The sequence below is a fragment of the Aplidium turbinatum genome, chromosome 7, assembly GCF_918807975.1.
Source record: "Aplidium turbinatum chromosome 7, kaAplTurb1.1, whole genome shotgun sequence".
In the NCBI taxonomy this organism is placed as follows: Eukaryota; Metazoa; Chordata; class Ascidiacea; order Aplousobranchia; family Polyclinidae; genus Aplidium; species Aplidium turbinatum.
The window spans coordinates 16,023,630-16,040,939 of NC_137478.1; the positions used below are offsets into that span (position 1 = coordinate 16,023,630).

Below are 17,310 nucleotides of genomic sequence, written 5' to 3' on the forward strand. Positions count from 1 at the left end.
GAAGATTTGTTGTGTTAAATTTCTTTTTTTAATTTCGCTTTGTTGAAGCTCGATAATGTCATCTAAGTAAGGACTGTTTATTTCTGCTGTTGTAGTATCATAAGCAAATGGTTGACGTATCCATGCTGGATATTACATGTGTTCAGGAAAGTAGTTTTGAAATAAATTTGCATCTTCTGCAAATACTCAGTAAATACTGGCTTAAGCCTCCGAACTTCTGCAACTTCACCATTAATTGCTGTATCGGAACTACTTACTACCTCGTCCAGACGTGGAAAGTTAGCGAAGTTGTTATTTTCCAATCGCTGCCACCACAACTGCAATTTCCTCTGAAAAGCACTCATTTGCTGTTCAGCTTCTGTTACATTTTTACTACCTCCTTGCATTTGGTAATTCAGCTGATAGATAGCGCCAAGGTGTACGGTCGTTTGGTCGACAGACATTTGGTCGACAGGACGTTTGGTCGACAAGACATTTGGTCGACAGGACGTTAGGTCGACAGAACGATTCATTTTAGGGTTAGGGTGAGAGTTAGGGTTAGGTTAATGCTAAAATGATGAATTTTAGGTCGACAAAACGATTCATTTTAGGTTTAGGGTTAGAGTTAGGGTTAGGTTAATGCTAAAATGAATCGTTCTGTCGACCTAACGTCCTGTCGACCAAACGTCCTGTCGACCAAATGACCGGGTACCGAGTGCCAAAGATGTCAACCAAATAAGCCAAAGTAAGGATAAAACTTGTCCTCAAAGATTTTTTGAATGCCGATGGTTGTGGCGTTTCAAGAACTCCAATAATTCTGTACTCAAAGCAAAAACGTGATTCATCACTTCCCCCTCGATAGCCATCGTACTTCAGTGTGGTTCAAAAATATTTCCAAAAATATTCGCCGATAGCTCAATTGGTTAGCGCGTCACTTCTGGAATGAAGAAGCTTCAAGATCAAGCTGTGCTGGTTCGACTCTCGGGGTGTGCGCTTGAGCAACGCACGTTAAGGACTGCTTTCCATTCAGCGGCATCCAATGGATGGAATAATTTCCCGGCAACAAGACTTCAACAATTGGAAACTTCACTCTGTCAATCTCGGTGACCGGGCCTGCGTCAGTGATTCAAAGCCTCTACAAGTATGCGAAACTGCCAGGATTAAGCTCTGCAAGAAGCTTTCCCAGTCCGAGGATAAAGATTCAATCAATCAATATACCATTCGCAGGCCGTGTGTTCATGTTTCAGAGGACGTTTGCGCCGAACCCCTGAAACAGCTTCGTCGAACTTCGATCGAACCCTGGTTAAGAACCACTGGTATAGTATGACAACTTTTCAACTAAATCTGAGAGATTCCATATACATGAGTGGCTGAGTTGATATGGAATGACCCATTAATTGATTGACTCTCTATCTCTCCTACCTAGACGCCACACCTTGTGCTGCTTGTAGCACCACTGCCACCACATTACTTCAGTGGCTGGGCGCAAAGAAGCTTGAGCGATGAAACAAAGCCGTCCAAACCACCGACTTCTCACAATCAAGCCTCAAAGCATCGAGCATCATCAATAACTTCACTGGCCGCTTAGCAAACTCCCCTCGTCAGTACCCCGTTTCTGCAAATGCCATTGCCTCCCAGCTAGTGCAGAACAGAGTCTACAAGACAAAGGTCGCAAGGCATCCTGCCTTGTCGCCAGATTTCACCCCAGAGGAGCTCACCTTTGCCTAGTGAAACCACACAAGTCTTCAGGGTTGGATAAGATCTGTCCTGAGTTTGTGCTCCATGCTGGCCCTGCCCTAAAGTTATGGTTACGTAAATTTCTTTCTTGCTGGTTGCACCACCTCACAATTCCAAAAATCTGGAGGAGGTGTAGTAGTTGTAATCCCTGCCTCACAAGCCACCAGAGGACCCAAGGAGTTATCGTCCGATATCCCTCTGTTCCTTTCAAAATCCTCGAAAGACTGATCTAGTGATCTATGCCCGTGTCAACCCAATCATTGACCCACTCCTTCCAAAAGAGCAATTTGGGTTCTGGCGGCGCATCTGCTGTAGATCCAGTCACACTCTTGACCCAAGACAACGAGGATTGCTTTGAACTCACAGCTGTCTATGACACCGTATGGCATCGCAGCCTTACTTGCAAACTGCTTTGCCTACTTCCATCCGGTGAAGCCGACTGAGACGCCTGGAAATTGGTGTCCTACAGGGATCAGTCTTGGATCCACTTCTTTTTAACATCTATTCTACAGTCTACACCCACAACCTGCCAACCATGGTCTTCACAAAATATGCATGTGCTTACGACCTGCCAAATCTCCACTCTACAAATTCGTGGGAAAACTTACTGTAGAAGACACATTGAACTAGAACATAAAAACCTTTTCAGTTTATTGCTAGATGTGACGACTGAAACTCAGAAAAACCAGAACTATGGCAGCAGCTTTCTATCTATACAATTAGAAAGGTCGTCATCGTCGTCGTGTGAGCCTCTGGGGCCGAGGGTCTATCCTTTTACCACCCCAGATTCACGATGTTCCCGGACTACACTGGAAGGCTACTAGAGAGCAGCCAGTCTTTGGTTTCATCATCCATGACACGCAGACCTTCCACTCCGTTAGGTGGCTTGAAGATGGAACAGTCATTGATGATGTGGTCTGCGGTCTGTTCCTCGGCACCACATTCACAGGAGGAGGAAGAGGCCATTCCCCATTGGTGCATGGTTGAGCGGAAAAGCCTGACGCCCGTACGGAGACGGTTGAGGCGCACCCATGCCTGTCTTGGTAGTGTTAGGCCGATGGGGCGTGTGTCGGCGTCGGGGATGAACGAATGGAGTCTGGTGGCGCTTGACTTCCATTCAGAACTCCATTTATGGTCCGTCCAAGTAGCCGCAGAGATGTCTTGTTCATCAGCTTCGTTGATAAGAAGTTGAGCGGCTGGCACGAATGGGTGTCTTGATTTCAGTCGGTGGGGGTGCTCGTTTGGGAGAGCAGAGATCTTGTAGTGGAGAAGGTGGTTAGGCTCCAGTGTCTCTTGAGCAAAGTTTAAACTGCCTACCACTACTTTAGTTTTCGTAATTTCCACTATTCCACCTAAACTACGCCACAAGTTTCACCTGATGATTTTACCACTCACATTTTGCGGTGAAGTGTACACAATAGTACACACTAGACTAGGGAATTGTAACAATTAATTGTTTCAAAAACCACACCAAAACTTGATCTTCGCAAAAGAAGATTATAAAATCTTCGCAAAAATTATTCGAAGATTTTAATGCAGAACACAGACATCTGTTGTACTTTTCTAATGTGAGATGGTTATCTCGTGGCAAAGTACTGGAGAGATTTGTAACTCTGCACAAGGAGGTGAAGGAATTTTTGATAAACAAGAAGCATAGCTTGGCAGAAAAGTTTGCTGATCAAAAGTGGCTTTTGTTTGTGGCGTATCTTTCTGATAAAATTTTGCAACTGAACATCTTGAATAAATTTTTGCAAGGACCAAACATACTGTAATGGTGGTCAATGTATCTGAAAAACTGATTGCTTTTACGGAAAAGCTGAAGTTGTGGAAGAGGAAGATCGCGTCCCAGAAACAGCATCATTTACTGTTTTGAAGTTACTGGAAGATACAGAGTTAGGCTTTGACGATGTCCAGCTTGTGGGTATTTAGGTTTATTGATAGGCTACGAGAATTTGATTTGATTATCCATAAAAATGCAAAGGATTTGGAATGGGTCCGCAATAGGGTGCATCAAGCCCCGCTCATGAAAAAAATTTCTCAAAGCAGTATATTAAAGTTGTACTACCCCTGGAAAAAATCAATTGTGTAAAATATTACCAAATTTGGATAAACTCTACTGGGTCCACATCGAGCTTGAAAAAACGAGAAATAGGGTCATTTCACATGAAAACAGGCAATATAAAGATATCTGAAATATGATACCTCTCAGATTTGGTGAAAAGTTGTCATACTATGCCTAAGACTACCAAACGAAAGAATCCCAAGTTTTAGATCAATATCTCAAAGGGTTTGTCCATGGCGGTCATTTAAATTTCGAGAACCACCCTCGTTTTTGACTTGGGGGTAGCGTATAGCAAATTTTGCTATTTTCAGGGCCCCATAACTTCTATTGCAAACGTAATGGAAAACTAACATTGGAAAACTAATAATGCTATGCTAGCTCATTATAAACTATAGGCTACTATACAGTTCCACAATAAAAAACAACATTTCTGGATGCGTGGGTAGGCCTATTAGGTGGGTCACTAAAATCCTAATATTTTGCCCCGTAAAGGTGTTTTTTTCAATTTTCGAATGCTTCTGACATCCAAACCAATCAGAATATTTGCTTAAAACATGATTATTTGTCATACTTGGTAACTTTGTTTCTGTCAAATCAAGTTTGAGGGTTGTGGTGCCATTAACAGAGATCTTTTGAGGATCTGAAAACCCTATCAGGCAGAAATGGCCCTTTTTAGAGCTTTAAATAACCATGTGTGCATTTTATAGTCATATGGTCGTCCAACTGCCTGTTGTAGAGTAACACAAGACTAAAGTATTTTATTCACTGCTCTGCTAGACAACCATGGACACTTTCATCCTTGTCACCCAACATTACAAGGAACACATCTACATGATGATCAAGATATGCATTTCTTTGAAGATCCTTAGCCTAATAGAAACCTCCCGAGCTTTATTTCTTGAAAACCACATCGCTCGTTCAACAATATTAAAAAGTTCGTTGATCCATCAATAGACCTAATCCTGCTTGATTTGAAACCAGCTGGAAAACAAACTTTATTGCATATTCTGCTAATGTAAGCAATTCAAAGCAAATGATGGGCTTTCTTGTGACATATAAAAACAAAGTAGCCCAAGGCTAGGTTGGTGGTTGGTTTTGAATCTTTATCCTCGAACTGACAAAGCCCTGATAGGTTATTCCTGGTAATTTCACATTCTTGTTGAGGCTTTTGACGCAGAGCTGGTTACTGAGATTGACAAAGTGAAGTTTCTGATTATTGAAGTGTTGTTGCCGAGAAATAATTCCATCCACTAGGTGCCGCTGAATGGAGAGCAGTCCTGAAATGCGTTGCTCAAGCGCACACCTCGAAAGTCGAACCAGCGCTGCGTGATCTTGAAGCTTCTTTGTTCACGAAGTTACATGCTAACCAACTGAGCTATCGAGGCGGATTAAACCATTCACAGTGGTTGACGCTTGGGTGCCAAATAGGCTACTCTGTTTTTATACGTCACAAGAAAGCCCATCATTTGCTTTGAGTTGCCCGCATTAGCACAATATGGAATAAAATTTGTTTTCCAGCTGGTTTCAAATCAAACAAGATTAAGTCTATTGATGATTCAACAAACTTTTTAATATTGTTGAACGAGCGATATGGTTTTCAAGAAATAATGTTCAGGAGGTTCTATTAGGCTAAGGATCTTCAAAGAAATGCATATCTTGATCATTGTGTAGATGTGCTTCTTGCTCAATGCTCATCATGTTAATGGCACCACAACCCTCAAACTTGATTTGACAGAAACAAAGTTACCAAGTATTACAAATAATCATGTTTTAAACAAATATTCTGATTGGTTTGGGTGTCAGAAGCATTCAAAAATTGAAAAAAAACACCTTTACGGGGCAAAATATTAGGACTTTAGTGACCCACCTAATAGGCCTACCCATGCATCCAGAAATGTTGTTTTTTATTGTGGAACTGTATAGTAGCCTATAGTTTATAATGAGCTAACATAGCATTATTGGTTTTCCAATGTTAGTTTTCCATTACGTTTGCAATAGAAGTTATGGAGCCCTGAAAATAGCAAAATTTGCTATACGCTACCCCCAAGTCAAAAACGAGGGTGGTTCTCGAAATTTAAATGACCGCCATGGACAAACCCTTTGAGATATTGATCTAAAACTTGGGATTCTTTTGTTTGGTAGTCTAAGGCATAGTATGACAACTTTTCACCAAATCTGAGAGGTATCATATTTCAGATATCTTTATATTGCCTGTTTTCATGTGAAATGACCCTATTTCTCGTTTTTTCAAGCTCGATGTGGACCCGGTAGAGTTGATCCAAATTTGGTAATATTTTACACAATTGGTTTTTTCATGAGGGGGGGCTTGATGCACCCTAGTCCGCAATCCATTTGCTATTGATGTTGATACCTTGCCTGAAAACTACCAAAGCATTTTTGGGTTTCAAGAGGAGTTTATTGACATTCAGTGCGACAAAAACCCTTGGTTAATTATCGACAAAAGTCAAGACTGAAAAGACTGTTGTTGGCACGCACGCAGTAAAAGCTCTCCTGCCAATTTTACTAACCTGCCTGATGCCTGTGCTAGAGCGGGTTTTCTGCGCTTACTCATATCAAAACAAAGATGAGAAATTGTCTTCAACCTGAAGATGACATGAGATTGGCACTGAGCAAGATAACCCCAAATTTTGACAAACTTGTTGAAACAATACAAAGCCAAGGCTCGTATTAATTAAATTCGACATTTTCATTTTTCATGCTTACAAAGCATTGTGCTAAATGTAGTTTTGGAAATAGGGTTGCCAAATCTTTGCTATTAATTTAACCTTAATATTTGTGTCGCCACAAATAAAGGTTGAGAAGCACTGGCATAGTGGCATAAGCGTGTTTTGCGTAGAACGTAGTTGGCAGGTCGTGGGTGTAGATGTTGAAAAGAAGTGGAGCCAGGACCGATCCCTAGAAAGGTGATCGAGAGATACATGTCTAGAAATAATAGATAATCTCAAGTCCTGAACGATATGCTTGAACAGTATGCTGGAGAGCGAGAGCTGACACTTTGCCTGAAGCAGTCTTAGCCCTTGTCTACAGGGTGAACAGAAAGTCCTTGGACCAACTTATAAATGATTTATTAATAGAATATAAATAAAATTTCATCAAAAAGGTATACAATGAGAGCTTTTATTTCAATGTAGCCGCCACTCACTTGGATAACTCTCTCAATTCTTTGTTGAAAGTTTTTGACCGAGGCATATAGCTCATCCTGGGGTATTTTGGCTAATTCCCGCAAGAGTGATTGCTTCACAGCAGTGGTTCCCAACGCATGGGTCATGACCCAAAGTTCGGTCGCCTGATTATTTTTTTGGGTTGCTTGTTTTTCAGGCATATTGTATCTTGGGCGAAAAATAACAATAAAAAAAATTAAAACCTGAAGAAATTGATCACAAAACTGGAAAATATAAACACAAGTCATGAAGCATTTCATGTCGAAACATCAAAAAGGTTTGTGGCATGTTCGTAGTGCAAGAAGTTTTAACAGTTTTCGTTTTTATTATTGTTGTTATTACAGTGTTAATAAATGTAAACCCAAAAAAATTTCAATCTCAAACATAAATTAACTTGCCAAATTGCGAGATATACATTGCAACGTGCACTGTTTGTCACGAACGCTATGTAGGACAAACTGTGATTAATTTTTCCACACGTTGGGCCACACATAGTTTGGTGTGGTAAAACTCATCAAAGACAAAGCCCAAAGTGCTGTATGGACTGATTGCTTTTTCCACAAAGAGGCCTTTGCTGCAAAAAACTGTCACAAGAGCTGCACGAAGTGTTGAATGATGTTGTGCAGTGTGTAAACTTCATCAAAAGCAATTCCACTGAATCGGCGTTTTTTTTCGTCTTTGTGCACTGATATGGATTCTGATTATCAACTATCAAGCATTGTTGCTGCACACGGAAGTGCAATGATTCTCACGAGGTCGTGTCCTTAAGCGGGTTTGTAATTTGCTGAAAGAGATTGCTATCTTCCTTAGGCAACAGAACTGTGTGAGATTAGCCGAGAAGTTTTTGCGAGAAGATTTCAACTCGCAAGTTGCTTACCTTGCCGATCTTTTTTACTCTCTGAATTCTCTAAATTTATATATGCAAGAGCAAGGCAATGGTTTTACGGTGATTGACCTTGCCGCAAAAGTTTCTGCTTACCACAAAAAGTCATACTCTGGAAAAGTTATGTCACCAGAGATGAGTATGATATGTTTCCTCAACTAATGCAATATATTTGCGGCAATGAAGTTGATATTAAGCAAGCAATAATTGGACACCTGGAACAGTTTGCCAAAAAGTTTGTGCACTACTATGTAGAATCTCTAACATCTAATAGTCAAAAGGATTGGATAATTGATCTATTTGTTGGAAAAGATCTGCCTCAACTTCCCATCCATGTTGCAGAACAGTTTATGGACATAACCACAGAAGCAGCAAATCGTATTTTTTTGCGTCCTTTAAAGACAAATACCCCAAAGATTCTGCAAACATTCACTTTTGGGTTTCCATGTACAAAGTGTATCCCACAGTTTCAAAATTAGTGATTCAAAAACATATTCCATTTGCAACAACTTGGCTTTGTGAGACTGGGTTTAGCGCCAGGTTCGCATTGAAAACTAAACAGCAAAACCGCCTGGAAGTTAAAGCCGACATGTAGCTATGCCTCAGAAAAGTATTTCGATTTCAAAAAGTTACTGCTTTTGTAGTGCTGTTTGTTTGCAACCCAATTTTGTATAGCTTTTAAAATATTCTGACAATTTGCTTGGGTCGCAAGATTTTACCGAACTGAATTTTTTTTAAATGGGTCGCCTTAAAAACGTGTTGGGAACCACTGTTTCACAGCATCAACACTTGAGTGAGCAAGAAAACAAGCCTTTGCCTCCAATAACGATCACACACAAAAGTCCTTGGGATTCAAATCAGGCAATGAGGGAGGCCACATTTCCTTGGTCCAGAATCTTGAAAGTTGACGTGAGCACCAGTCCTGAGAATGTCTTTAGGTGTTAGATGGTTCACCATCTTGTTGGAATGTGAATGGCTGATCTTTGTAGTGTTTCTTTATCTGTTCAAGGGCTGGAACCAAAATATTTTTTAATATCGTGATTTGAATTCATTTTAACCCCTTGTTCCACGAAAATCATAGGAGACTTCCAAGTTTTGGAGATGGTGGCCCACGCCATTACGGAAGACAGTTTTTCATGGCGGAAATCTGTTCTCACAGAATCTTTAATATCTGCTGAAGACTTTGCATAAGTTCGATCATTCTGATTATTTAACTGAGCTTTAAATGTGAAGAGTTTTTTGTCTGAAAAAATGATCTCTTGCCCTGCCATGCCTGCCTTCAGAAGAATGTGTGCTCTTTCAAGGCCATTTTGCTTTTGGAGAGGTGTAAGGAACTCCCATTTTCTCATCTTGCAGGGAGTCAACTGAAGACCCTTTTCCATAATGGTTCTCATTGAAGTGTTGCTCATATTCATGTCTTTGGCCATTTGACGGATGGATCTATTCGGGTTTTTCTTCACACTTTCTAGGACAGTCTTAACCACGTTCTTTGCTTAAGCATTGTGAAGTCTTCCACTCCTAGGACGATCGTCAGATATACCAAGTTCCTTAAATCTATTCACAACATGGTGAACGGTGGATTTGCAACTAAGAGTTTAATGATCTCAGAGTTGGTTTTCCCTGCGCGATGGAGCTGAATGATGGCTTGTGTTTAGCTCATTTTCGACCTTACAATTAATGCTTACAACTAGACCTAAAGTTTAGAGAGCTTAGCAAGATATTTAGCATATTAAAAGCCATATGTTTAATCATACAATGAAAAAAGTACTGTGTACCTGTTAGGTGCAGCAGTGCTCGCTGCCACAACAGCGACCGGATGCCTGCATCCCGCACCATTGGACAATCTCCCCATTTTTGCTAACATCCAATCTGCTGAGCTTCGTCACAAGAAGCCACCACTCTGTCTCACGCTCGATGGGCATTGGAGCCCAACCATCTTCAGTCCAAGGTCTCTGCTCTCCCAAAGTGCACCTCTGTCGACTAAAACCAAGACACCCATTCACCAGCTTCTCAACTTGTGATCAACAAAGCTGATGAGCAAGACATCTCTGCGGCTACTTGGGCGGACCATAAATGGAATTCTGAATGGAAGCCAAGTACCACCAGACTCCATTCGTTCATCTCCGATGCCGACACAAACCCCATCCGCCTGACACTACCAAGACAGGCGTGGGTGCGCCTTAACCGTCTTTGTATGGGCGTCAGACTTTTCCACTCAACCATGCACCGATGAGGAATGGCCTCTTCCTCCTCCTGTGAATGTGGTGTCGAGGAACAGACCACATCATCAATGACTGTACCATCTTCAAGCCAACTAACGGCGTGGAAGGTCTGCGCGTCTTGGATGATGAAACCAAATACTGGCTACTCTCTAGTATCCTTCCAGTGTAGTCCGGCAACATCATAAATTTGGGGTGGTAAAAGAATAGACTTTCGGCCCCAGCGGTTTACACGACGAAGAAGATTGTTTGGTTAAAGTTTTTCTTTTTTACTGTTTTCCACTCGTTAATGCCATTTTTACGTGTTGATGCAGGAAGGCCAAAACATCTGAGTATATGATCAACATTATTTGAAATGAGTCAAACTCTGTAAGTTTAAAGAATAAAAATGACAGGAAGGCCCGTTATAGGGTTGGCATACATGAGGTTTGAAATATTAGTGCATAAATTAAGAAAGTTCAACAGATATCAATGTCCATCAACACAGAAATTTTACCTTCTTTTTAAAATAAAACATGAAAATAGTCCACAATTTCATCAACTTTTACAAATTTTGATTATTTTATTTCTAATATTGGCATCCCTGTTGACCAACCTAAGAAAAACAGTAGCATGGGTTCTGTGAATGTTTTGAACAGAACAGAAACAACTCTTTACAGCTTAAAGTGGCACCACACGCAAGTCTTCAACAATGCGAAACTAAAGAAAAATGTAAATTAATTCCAGCATGGGACCCAGAAAAAAAGACAGATGTGTTAATGTGTAATGTTAATTTGAAGATTAAAGGTTAGATTAACTTCCAGCATACCGTTTACATTTTTTTGTTATCAAGGTTACACCAGCGATGTTTGGATGCAACAAAAAGAAATTGGCAATCCAAAACTACACGCATTCCATTCTATCCATCATAATAGTACGTGAAGTTTGCATTTTCTAGAACAGATTTCTTGAGATATACGCAACCTATTCTTTTCTATTGGGTTGCGAAATGTAGACTTGATAAACGAAACAATGATGTTCCTAAGGTACAACTTTCACCTTCGTATTTTACTTTTACGCTCAATTCACATGGATATATACCACTGATAATCCCAAACAAGGGTGAAACTTGAGTATGGCGTCTTCCGTGTGTGTTCGATTGGGGCCTCAAAAGGGACCGAAAATGAAAAATTTAAATTTTTTTTTTTTGGTGATTCTTCAGTTTTTAATACTTATATTTTTCCAAAAGTTTTTTTCGATACATCTTTGTCTTCGGTGAATTTTAAAATCGGCCACCGGATGGTGCTATGTGATTATGGCATCATCTGGTGGCAACCAAAGTGGCAGCTTCTCACGTTTGTCTTGAAAACGTCGCATAGGTCGTTGTACCTACAGAATGAGACTGTTCACCAGGCACTTTAATGATAAATTAATTTTTTGCGTTTTTCCGGTGACTGTACAGTAGAACTGAATATCACGAGATGTTGAAATGATGACTAGCTTTTATTTCCGATATTTTGTCAGTCAGCACAACTGACTTTATCAAGGGGCTGAAACAGGTAAAACTACATGTTCAACAGAAAATAGCACAATACTGTACACAAGTATATAAAACAAAACGAAGAATTTTGTAGGATACATACTTTAAAAGGCACAAAATTGCGTCGGTAGTAAAAACTAGTTATCATTTTAACATCTTGTGAAAGTCTAAGTCTACCGGAAAAACTTAAGAAATTAGTTTATAGATCATTGCATATTGATTAACAGAAGACCAACACAAACAGGTAACACTACACTTAACGTTGAAATCTCATAAAATGTCTCAAATTATACACGGATTTGTGTTTGAGCCAAAAGAGCATCATTGACAGCGAAGAACATCATTCTGATCATAGGCGCCTAACTATTTTTTTGGCCGTGGGGGCGAAAGCGTGTTTCATCAGCAGCAACGTAAATTCAGCGAAATGCCACGCAGATGGATGACGTAATTACAGTATGTCGTCACACTAGGATTGCTTTTATTGCCACACTCGGAGTTATCGCTACGTTCGACCTACCGTTAATTAGTATAAACAAAACTCGACCAAAACACATGCTATGCGTCTGCGTTGGCTAGCGGTTGATGGACTGCGACTCTTTAAGCTAAGCACAACATAAAGTTTAGCAACGAACTAGGTTTATTAGCATGAAACAAAAGACGAAAAGGTTTACGAAAAGGTACACTGTAAATGGAATGACAATGTTTTGAAAATGGAATGAAAATACTAACTTGATCATACGCTTGAAAATATACCTGCTGAAAGCAAAATCATTCATGTTTACATCAATTCAACTGCACGTCACTTTGAATAAATTTAAAAGTTGCTGACATCCGTAAACAGCCCTTGAAAAATAGTTACGGAGAGACGTTTGATTAAGTTTTCGACTTGACATTGCTCCCTTTTCACTACAATATCGCTTTCAAGTTTCAATTCGCTGTAATACGCCCGTTTTCGTGTTGCAGATGAAACAAAAGATGCGCATATTCCCCGCCTTTGATCGGGTTTCTATGGCTATTGTCGTGTGTGCGCCATGCAGTTTGCGCGAGTCCGTTGTTGTGTTGATTACGCCGCGAGTGCGCAATGCGGTTTGTACCAGCCCTTGTTGCGTTGGTTGGTGGTTACCTCGGGCCGAGACTTCAAGTTCATTTTCACAGCGATTCACTGGGCCGCGACAATTCTCTGCAGAGGTTTCGACTTTCCAAAGCGACATCGAGTCTGTTTGCAAGCGCATTAAGCTAAACCCACGCTGCGTCAACGTAGCAAATTATGTTGTTTTTGGGTGCATTCAACATCTGATGACATTGAATCGACGCAAAATAGTAGATTTTTGCTATGACTCATGCAGCAAAATCAGTCATTTTTACATTGATTCAACGTCTGCAGACGTTAAATCAATGTAAAAATGACAGATTTTTTTGTCTGGGATGGGATTGCAGCATCGCTACTCGTTCTAGTGATTATTTATCGCGAAGCTGTTGCGTTTGACAGCATTCGAATGAAAAATTTGCATTGATATACGTACTATAAATGTGAACATTGTGTCATCATGCCGACAGTAATAATCAAAAGCGAAGGTTGCCAGGAGAATGACGTCGTGATAGCCAAAAAATGCCACCTGCAAATGCGTTACCCAGGCCACCAGCTTTGAAAAGCACTGCATTGACAATGGCTTTCACATATCTTGAAAAATGAAAGACAGATGTAACACCTTTTGAAATGAGCAGATTGTCTTGGTTTGGTGCCCTGTCGCTCTGTTCGTAGATCACGTTGGTAATTGCTGGCCAGAAAATGATCGCTGCACACACGGCAGTGCTTGTTTACAGGTGTGTATTGAGTTTCATCGCCGAGATCCATTTCTTCAGCTTATCTTCATTATTCAGTGGTAAACGATGAAAGGATACCACATTGACGATTCTCTGGTTAGTACAGCCCGGAGCCACATAAGAAACCACTATTTTAACGTCGTAAAAACTCGCAACAAACTTTTTCGCTGTATACATACCCTACTTGACTTGTTTCATGTGTTTGTACACAAAACATTAGACTTTGGATACGGCTTCGCCACCCGATGACATCATTAAAATTTTTGACCAATCAGAATCATTTAATTTAAATTTGTTTTTTAGGTTTTTTCAGTAATGACAAAATAAACAAAATTGTTGAAAAACGTGTTGAATTAAACATTTTATTTCAGAAGTATCTAGTCTACGAATACAAAAGCCATGTATTTTCGTTGCAGTGCGCCTTTAATGACTTTATAAATCTCCACACCCCCTTAATTCTTCTATATTTGCCTACAAGTGTGATGCTTACGACTTTAGAAATCTTGGTAGTGAGGTCCTCGCACGAAAAGTATTGTCATTGTGGATTCATGCGTCTCTGCATACTCGGAAAAACCAGGTGTTCTCTCTCACATAGAACGGAATAAAACTGCAGTTAACAGCAGCTTCATTGTCTTGAGATGTGGACAAGTGGTTAAAAGTGGCATGCTGGACGCCGTAGTTAGTAGTACAATGTCGACAGAGGTTTGATTTCCACTCAACTCGGAGAAGTGTACAATTCTCATCTAAGTTTAAAGTTCCCCTTCGCTCAAGACACATTGATATGTACCACTAATGATCCCAAACAAGGGTGAAACTCGAGTATTGCGTCATCCATTTTTGTTCGATCAGGGCCTTAAAGCATATTTTACTTTTATATCTTTTCTCAGCCCATCACCAACCGCTGCACAATATTGTAGTCATCCTAGTCATTACGTACTGTAGGTCAAAGTAAGGAAACGCCGTGTTTTCCAGATATCGTATTTTGTTATTTCACAACTGGTTTCACATATTTGTTCACAGCTCTGAATGATGCACCCTGATGTAAGTGCTGCATTGGCTAGTCTAAGCAACAGCACTGATTTTTCCCACCCGTTCTTAATTTTAATTCTCTCCCTTGCTTCAACTGACCGTGGTGGTGATTTTTGTCTTCATTTGCAATTGTTAATTCTTCGTTTTGTTCACAGAAAGGAAAGATTTGACCAAAACAAAAAAGAATCGACTTCAATTCACAAGTGATGACATCACAATTGCTAACGGCATAGACTTGTAGAACAAAGCAATGCACGTATTAATTTCTGAGTTCATTTTGGCAGAGCATGTCAAATATGCGTCTCTTAAATGTAGTGGATATACTGCTGCTGGTTCCTTGAATTTGTATTTCACACCTTATGTTCTTGCTAAGCATAGCACAGTGTTTCTTGACCAAATTCCAGACCTTATTGTTTTACATCAATGGTGTAACTAGCCGAACTTTTTCAGTATCAGTTTCTTTCATTTTGGAAAATATTGCTCAAAGGTGCACAATCTGGTAGTTGATGTTCAAGCTTTCATCTGCCTGCTTCATTTTCATGTAAAGTGACGTGGGTTTATTATTAAAGCACTCATCTAACAGCGTAGTAGCTAGCACCTCGTTACCGAAAAAACGCTCTATCGTATTTTCATTCATTCTAGCAATCATAATTTTGTTTACTAAATTGGTGCATACTATATAAATGTACTGTTTGACCAAATGTTACAAACAAAATTCGTTGTGATTGGTTCGTGTTTATAGAATATAGACTGTTGTTTCATTTTAAAACATTTTATGCTTTGATGATATTGTATGGTGTCAATATTGCCCTACAAAGTTGCCAAAATTCTCTGCTTGCATTTTTATGTCGGCATGGGTTGCTTGGTATGTTTTAGGTTTCGTAATTATCAATGTAAGGTTGAAAAGCCGATGATTACAATGTGCATTGTGGTGAAGACTGATGTCTTGCCAAACTTTCTTCTTTTTTAATTGTTTGTTATGTTCCAGTAATCAGCAATAGTGTGCTACTTAATCCGTTTCTTCGCGAAGTCGCGAGTTCGTGGTTGGTGCTTGCATGTTCTGTTATGGATAATGTTATTCGAGATTATGACGTTTCTATGAAACTTGTTTGCTGACTTGGTTGGATACAATTTGTGGTTTGCAAGAATTTGTGAATACAACAGTTTGTTGATTCGCACACATTACTAACCTTGTGACAGATGACATCTTAATAGTTTAATTTTGAAATTTGTTTATGATCTGTCATTGGTATCATATTGTTCCTTGGCACATTGGCTATTCGAATACTCCGCATTGATCCAACATTAGGATTTGAGTTGGAAAAACATGTTAAGTGCTGAGAACTCTGTTAATTCTCGCATATTTATTTACCTCTACTGAAGATGCGTGATGATATTTGAAGAGCGACTTCAGGGATCCGTGGGCTTCTAAAATAATTCTTGCAAAATCCTCAACAGAGTGAGCAAATTTTGATAATACAACGGCACACTAAAACCAGAACAAAGTAATTGGCGACATGTATCATTTGGTCTTTTGACAATTGCTGCATTAATCATCGAACTAACTGACTTGAAATCCTTGATGTTACAGTATCTTATAACTTTTTTTGGTAATCCTTGGCCAATCATTTCTGCAGATTTAGTGAAACTAAATTAAGGACCGTGGTTTGAACAATATGAACACACCTTATCGTGTATGTTTATTATATAGTCCTATATTATTACAGAAAAAAGTGCCTTGGATAAGTTATGTGCTAGCGGTACTTAAAGTTCGATGTTAAATAACAATCATCTGGCGAAACACTGAAAAACAAAAAGCTCCGTTTACTGCATTGAACATTGCTACAATTTAGTCCTGGAATTTGTTATACATACTATACATTGGGGTGTCCCGCTTTTTGGCGACTTTTCAGGAAAATAGGTTCGGTCAAATTCTGACTGGATTTTCGTCACTGATTTCAAAAATGACGTTATTTTTTCATTTATCTTGATGTACCAGCTAGCGGATTTTTGCTATTTTGGCCTTATAACGAATATGGTAAGAGCTAAAGAGTTGGAACTTGCGCCAAAATGACCGGAAGAGACGATTTCCTATTTGTTGTCAATGCAATATGAAACGCTAACTGCAACGGAAAACGAGTTATTTTGAAAAAACATGTTTTTGCTCATTTTTGAACAAAAAAAATTAGAAACACGGCAATTTTGCTTGGGTTTTGCTACAGTGATGCTTTGATTTCGATTGTTAAGCTGCGCCACTTTGTTTAACAATTAAGTACAGTGGTGGTAGCTTAACAATAATATAGTGACGCTTTTATTTCGATTGTTGTGTCATAAACTGTAGATCCTAAGATAAAAATGGTGCAATGTTGCATCATTTTGTTTGGGATATTTTGCACACGACACAAGATTCATAAATTTGCTCTGGTAAGCATTGCAAAATACAGTTTTAGTAGTAAATCTAAGAGTGATGGTAACCCTTAAGCTAATATGCAGGTGTAAGGTGTAGAGATGTACCGATATATCGGTATCAGTGATATCGGCCAGTTTTTGAGTATCGGCATCGGTATCAGCAAAATTTGGCCGATACTGTGGCCGATACTAAACATGTAAAAAAAGGCGTTTGCTGCGTATTTTCTGCAGAAGCAAAGATAAAGATTTTTTAAAGTAGTAACTAACGTCACATTGATGTAGAAAAATAACAACCTGTTCAAATTTTTGATACCTCACACTCCCATGACTTCATGCGCGCATCTTTTGCCATTGTTTGCTTACAGTGATTCTTTCACTCAAACAAAACGTTTTGTTTCAGCAGTTTTGCGTTGTTCGATTCTTAAGGTGTGAAGGAGACTCAATTTCTCCAATATTTATCATTTGTG

At 39.5% G+C, this 17,310-nt stretch overlaps 1 protein-coding gene across 1 annotated transcript in view; it reads left to right on the forward strand.

Annotated features, from left to right (window-relative positions):
- Positions 1-16,865, forward strand: part of LOC145774371 (uncharacterized) — a 187,203-nt gene extending 170,338 nt beyond the window's left edge. Inside the window, exons 23-24 of the mRNA XM_082585603.1 lie at positions 10,895-10,975; positions 14,590-16,865. Of these exons, the coding sequence (XP_082441729.1) occupies positions 10,895-10,975; positions 14,590-14,675 (167 nt within the window). The 3' untranslated portion in view covers positions 14,676-16,865. The remainder of the gene's footprint in view (positions 1-10,894; positions 10,976-14,589) is intronic.
- The last annotated feature ends 445 nt before the right edge of the window (positions 16,866-17,310 follow it).